The sequence below is a fragment of the Medicago sativa genome, chromosome 3 (assembly GCF_051527215.1).
Source record: "Medicago sativa cultivar Bolivia chromosome 3, Bolivia_mono, whole genome shotgun sequence".
In the NCBI taxonomy this organism is placed as follows: Eukaryota; Viridiplantae; Streptophyta; class Magnoliopsida; order Fabales; family Fabaceae; genus Medicago; species Medicago sativa.
Window position 1 is genome coordinate 89,113,043 of NC_140751.1, and position 6,563 is coordinate 89,119,605.

Genomic DNA, 6,563 nt, shown 5'->3' on the forward strand with positions numbered 1-6,563 from the left:
AAAAAAAGCGTAAAAAAAAGAGTGTTCATAACAATCATCTACATGTTAAATGACTTATGTCATTCAATACGAAAGTGATTGTTAAAAAGAGTATTAAAAGAAGAATGTTCATAGTTATCCTGTACATACTAAAAGACTTGCATCATTCTTTGACAAAAACTTGAAATCATATTATAAATTATCCAAACATGATAATTTATATCAGCTTGATAATAAAATTTTATTTGATAAATTCAAAGTCATTATACAGATTTTAATAATTGGAAGAAAAAAAATTGACCTTTTTTATAGAGTACTTCCAAGACATCTAATTGTGATATTCCTTTGATTTCCATCAAAGATTAAAATTTGAACTTTATCATCGCAAGACATGAATCTATCATCGCAAACATATTTTTTTTTTAAGTAAACAGATAAATTATTATCCAAAATCTTTTTTTGAATTCTCACCTAGAATCTAAAATCTCACGAAGAGCCTACGAGCAAGTTGAATCATTTTTGTTTTTGCAAGTTCTAGTTTTTTAAACGTAAGCTCGTGATGTTGTGCTTATTCTTTTAGTGGAAAATACTATTCTTTCTTAATAGAAAACAAGAAATCTCCTGACCAAAAGTAAAAAAAAAGAAAAGAAAACAAGAAATCTTCATTTATAAAAAAAAAAAAAATGACTGTTTAATTTATCTGAATATTTTTTGAGGGAATAATTTATCTAAATATTATTCACTCCGTTCCTTTTTACTTCTCATTTTAAAATTATTTGCCCATACCAAAATAAATTTTACTACTACTTTTGGTAAAATTATTTATCCTTTTTGTATATATTAATACCTTTAATTTATCATTCCATTTTACTTATTTCTTTCGTTATAATAAATACTAATAAAGATTATCGACAAAATTTTGTCCTCGTGAGCCTAGCTCAGTTGGTATGGACAATGCATAAAATATGCAAAGTTCGCGGTTTAAACCCAGGCCACCACAAAAAAAAAACATTATCGACAAAACAATAATCAATGTGCGGTAACTAAATAATAATAATAGTTCTTCATATCTTGCTAAAAAAAAATAAAAATAGTTCTTCATATCTAAAAATAATAAGAATAAAAAAGTTATAAATAATATTATTTCTGACCTATTGTTACCTAGCGAAATATAAGCTATAATTAATAACGGCCAGTAAATAGAGGCGGAGCTAAAAGGAGGATACAGGCCTTCAAAATTTATTGGGCAACCACTGCATAGTAAAGCACATGCTCTTTCAAAGTGTCGAGCCATCGCCATTCTACGGTAACATACCAAAATGGCACGTAAATTACCATACTCGGATGTTCCTCCAGCCATGATCAGAAAGAATTTCGAGGTTGCAACTTGGAAGCACACGACTCATCCTCAATTGAAAAGTCAGTACTATGGTCGGCTAAAACTGCATTTCCTTGATGTAATATATCAGCACTTCATTCTGTCGTGTAAGTCTTGAGTGATGAGAATCCTAAATTTTAGTAAAATGAAATTCTAGGAGGACCCCTGTCACGTTTACACCAAGAAACCTTCAGTTTTGCATGTTTGCACTATCCTCTTTCTTTGAGTTACCTGGTAGCCCACCAACACACTTGTCGTTGTCAGGCACGGCTAGGTCATCAACAAAACAATACCTTTGAGATCTTTGCTTTTCTCTGTGATTCCCTGAAGTATTTTTGGAAACGAAACCCTGTTTCGAGTTTAAGGATGAATCTAACATGTTAAGCAGATCATCACAATTATTAACTCCTTCCTTGCTGCTATGGAAGATATCCAGAGTTTGAATTAAAGAGCTGTCTTGTTCATCATATTTTGGCTTTCCTAGCTCTTCTGGTTGAGTTAAACAAGAACTATCCTCGTCAGATTCAGAAGAATCATCATCTGAGACAATGGGTTCATAATCAGGATGCTTTGGTGTATCCATTTCAATGGCTTTAAGAGTTGAATTTGATTCCAGATCATTCTGACTTGGTTTTTTAGCAGAAACAGGACCTAATTCCTCCCAAGGTGATTCCATGTTATCCTCTTTTGCTGCTGTATCAGATAATTCATCATCTGAGTTGTATTCATGATTAGCATTGGCTGCATGAGTTTTGAAGATAGATGTTTCTGAGTCAGAAGCACAAACAGCAGGAGCAGGATACATATAAGTGGATTCTGATTTTTTATTTTTTTGGGAACAATAGGATTCTAATTTAACCCCATGCATTATCTGTATCAAGTATGATATCTTCTGATAACCAAGCTTCTTGATATCAAGGTTATAGCCATATCTATCAGCAAATTGTTTTCGAAAAGAAGCTAAATTATATCCCTCTGGATGTTCCTTCAATATATCAGTTACCAGTCTCTGACAATCTTGCAATATATCACTTCTAGACTTCTCAGTATATTTTATTTCAGTGGCAGGTCTGGAAACTCTCAATTGCTGAATACTCTGAGTGGGTTTCTCCCCGTCATGTTCAAATGACTTTTGCAAGTTGGGCTGCGACGGTTTACTTAGAAAGAGGGATCTCAAACCATTTGCACCATTAATGTGGCCAGAAAGTGCACTCTTCTGAACTGAATGAGTTAGCCGAAAAGGAAATGCTTGTGAGGTGCTTTCCTCCAACCATCTTTTTTCTGCTATTAACAATTCCACCAATTGAAAGATATCATTTTCAGTAAGAGATTTAAGAACAATGGGTCCATGCTTTTGTAATTTATGAGCCAAATCCTCCCTGACACAAATAACACATAGCAAAATATTACTAAATTAATCTTTTAAAAATGAGCTCAACAATGATCATCATAAAATATTGGAAGGGCACAACTTTAAACAGAAACTTCATGATACGATTGATGTATTGCGTTTTTTTTTTCCTTTAGTAGAAGTTGTTCAGATTACAACAAGGAATGAACACAGAAAAAGGGAAACTATCACACAAACCTGCTTTTAGACTGGGAAATAAGAAGTGATCCTTTGGGGGTGAAAACAAAAGATTCCATGTCATTCCAAAAGGAACCCCAAGAAAATAACTCAGGTTTTCCAGAATGACTGGCATCCTGGTGTGGTTCTAATGGCTTGGCCTCTTCAAGATTACTAGAAGGGTCTAGTTCAGAAAACTTGGAATCATCGGGTTTTCCGGAACGACTGATAACCTGATGATGTGGTTCTAATGGCTTGGCCTCTTCAAGATTACTAGCAGTCTGGTCCAGTTCAGATAACTTGGAATCCTCAGGCTTTCCAGAATGACTGACATCCTGATGTGGTTCTAATGGCTTGGGCTCTTCAACATTACCAGTAGTCTGGTCCAATTCAGTTAACCTGGGATCCTCAAAATTACTGCCCGCCTTGTTCTGATGAGCAGTCAAATTATCAGCCTTCACATTGCTTTTCCAAAATGGCCACCAGCTTTTAATCCAGCTAAACAAAGTTGATCTTCTGCTGTAAGTTTCAGCACGACCGTTGGGTCTTTTGTCAACCTGAGAGTCCTCAGCTGCTGAAGAATATGGGCTGTGATCATCAACCTCCTTTCTAGGTTGATTCACATGTTTGTTCCTCGCTATAGATTTTCCAGATTCACAATTTGCTCTATCATTGCTTTCCACCATTGTGTTATCAATACCAGCAGAGGGATCCCCTGAGGCGGTATATTTTTCAACAACTTTCGGATTTGCATCCTCAGACCTAACAATTTTATCTTCAGAAAACTTTTCAGATCTCACCTTAAAGGAACCAATCTCAGTATTGGATACATCATTGTCCTTTGGTGAAAGTTGACTCTCTGACAATTGTACATTAGACACATCCTCAATCTTCTCACTTCTTCCAGATGATTTAAACGGCACATCTTCCTCAATAGGTTTTCCTTGTGAAGGTGTAGATTGGAATGATTTTGAATCATACTTAATGGTCTTTTCATGCAATGAAGACATTGAGGGAGTCTTATGTCCATCTTTGCCCGTGTCTTTATCTTCACTGTGTAGCTTTGGAGTTGTTGTATAGCTCCATGATTTACGCGACACATCTTCTCCGATAGGTTTATCTTGTGAAGGGAAAGATTGGAATGATTCTGAATCATCCTCAACGATCCTTTCATGCGATGAAGACATTGAGGGAGTCCTATGTTTGTCTCTATCCAACTCTTTATCTTCACCTTGTAGCTTTGGAGTTGTTGTGTAGTCCTTCTCCGCATTCTTAACAGCATATGCCGTCGATGGTGCAGTGCTTTCCTCACAGGGTTCGGAGGACTCTGAGGGGATCAAACTCACACAAAAATTACCGTCTCCTAAATTCTGGAGATGTACATGTGGTATTGATGATAGAAAGCGGGAAAGCCTTCTATATCCAAATATACTTTTACCCAAAACCACATCACGTTTGATCAGCTCTGCACGAAGATCTATCATGCTGATACCATTTGGATGTGAACTCAATATATGTTTAACCTGCCTTATAACTGACTTTGGAACTCCTTCAGCCAACTTTAAGTCTGAGGAAGGTTCATTGGTTTCCATGACTTGTACATTTTGTGAAGATGTAGACTGCCTAGCAGCTGAAAAGGGGTTTTCAAGAGGCACTTTAGAATTTCCATACCAAGAACCAAACTGACCATCGGGAGGGTGGTTAAAATGTTTTCCAGTTAGATTTTCTCCTTTGAGCAATGAAGGCCACTGCCACATTATAGTTGCTGCGCTGCGGAGAACATCAGGAGCCTTTCCAGGAATCGCAAGCAAGATATTGTAGTTATTCATCCTTAATCGGTGCAATATGCCAGCAAAGTCCCCATCACCAGATATCAGAAAGAGATGTGCAGGCGGAGGGTTCTGGGAAACCCAATACATAAGATCAATAAGAAGAGATCTATCAGCACTATTCTTTCCACCTGCAACAAAGTACTTCAAGACATTATAATTTGAAAACATGAAAACATAGATGAATGAAACATCTCAGAAAGTCTTGAGGCAATATGGACAAGATACCAACCCACTTGGGTTGGCCTGATGGTATTGGCTTGGGATCTGGGAGTGTGCTCCTCCTCGAGGTCTCAGGTTCGATTCTCTCCGGTGTCAATTTGGATGGGATAATTTAGCTTCTTCAAAAAAAAAATATGGACAAGATACCAAGACATCATTAGCCGTAAACCATTTGCCATGATTTATTAGCTGCACCTCCATTTCAAATATTAAACGGCATGGAACTATTTGTCACATGAGAAAATGATAAATTACACTTCACTACATCTAAGGTTTTACTCACATAACCATCAGTGCAAGAATTACTAAATTATCTCCATTAAGGCACACAAAATTTCCAAAGCATGTGTTTCATCCCCTTGAATTCGCATAAGCATTGCAAATGATTACTGTCTAGTTTTTGCCAAAAAAGTCATAAAAGACGAATTACAACTTTATTTCTATAACATACTAGTCTCTTAATTACTAATTAGAAGCTACATATGCACGATGAAAGCCTTTCTATTTCTTTTTATTAGTACTCATTAAACTCGGTATCTCATGGTTTACAACACTCATAGACCCTGCACACCAATCTTTTGCACTAGACCTCATTGAAAAATAAAATAATCAAAGGTGTGACAGATTATTTTCTTTTTCTTTCATTCACCAAAACAATGACTTGTCCATTCTTTAACAAAGTGTGTACATCTCAAGGTCAATCCCTCCAGGTGCTAACAATTTCTGTGTTGAGTCAGTCCATATAGGAATTTACTATGGCAGATTAGTCGATTCTTGGGCCAGATCCCAAATTTCCCAATTTTTTTTTTACCAAGCTATATAAAGCTCTAATGCTTTCAAAGGAAAACATATACACCCTCCTCCAATTATTATTATAAGGAAAAATTTACATTTTAGGATGATTCAATAAATGATGTATGTGGTTTATAATGAAAGATTTTTGCTTATAGTGACCGGAGGGAGGGTGTACACATAATTCAAACATTAGTGAAAAAATGTAAGACATTAAACAATGTGCGGATGAAATTGATGATCTAGGTCTAAAATTTCAATAAAAGTAAAAAATAGTAACAAATTATGAGAAAGAGAATTGAAACGAACCATTAGGAATGTGAGTAAGATGAATCCCAGTGAAAGCAAGTGATTCCTGATTGGCTCTCGAAAGCTGCATCACATCACCAAAAGCAGTAATATGAACAGGACCTTTAATCCCGTTAGCTCTAACGGCGTCAGTGATTGCCGGTGCTACTCTGGTAACGTTAACGCCGGACGGCACATTGCAGTTCTCGAAATCCCACCACACAGAAACCCTAACGTTTCGTGACTCGTCATCGAGACGCTTCCAGTGAGAATACGACGGAGCCGGAGAAGATGAGAATTCGCAGAGATGAAAGCGAATAAGAAGAGCGCGAGATCGCAATGATGAAGAAGATGAAGTGAAAAATAATAGATTCTTTTGGAGAAGACGTCTCATCGTTCGTTCGTTGATCGAATCAGAAATGGATGCGGTGGATTACTCCATATGCGTAAAGTGGGAGAGAAATGAAAATGGAAGGGTTTAGGAGGTTGGAGAAATGAAAACTAAAAC

General features: G+C 36.4%; 1 protein-coding gene across 1 annotated transcript; it reads right to left on the minus strand.

The window, feature by feature from the left end:
* Positions 1-1,014: 1,014 nt before the first annotated feature.
* On the minus strand, positions 1,015-6,563 carry LOC146941637 (Putative endonuclease or glycosyl hydrolase). Its single transcript, XM_085755453.1, has 3 exons — positions 6,077-6,563; positions 2,946-4,884; positions 1,015-2,736 (listed from the first exon to the last, which is right to left on the minus strand). Exons 1-3 carry the CDS (start codon positions 6,447-6,449, stop codon positions 1,548-1,550), a joined length of 3,501 nt encoding a protein of 1,166 aa, XP_085611579.1. The 5' UTR covers positions 6,450-6,563; the 3' UTR covers positions 1,015-1,547.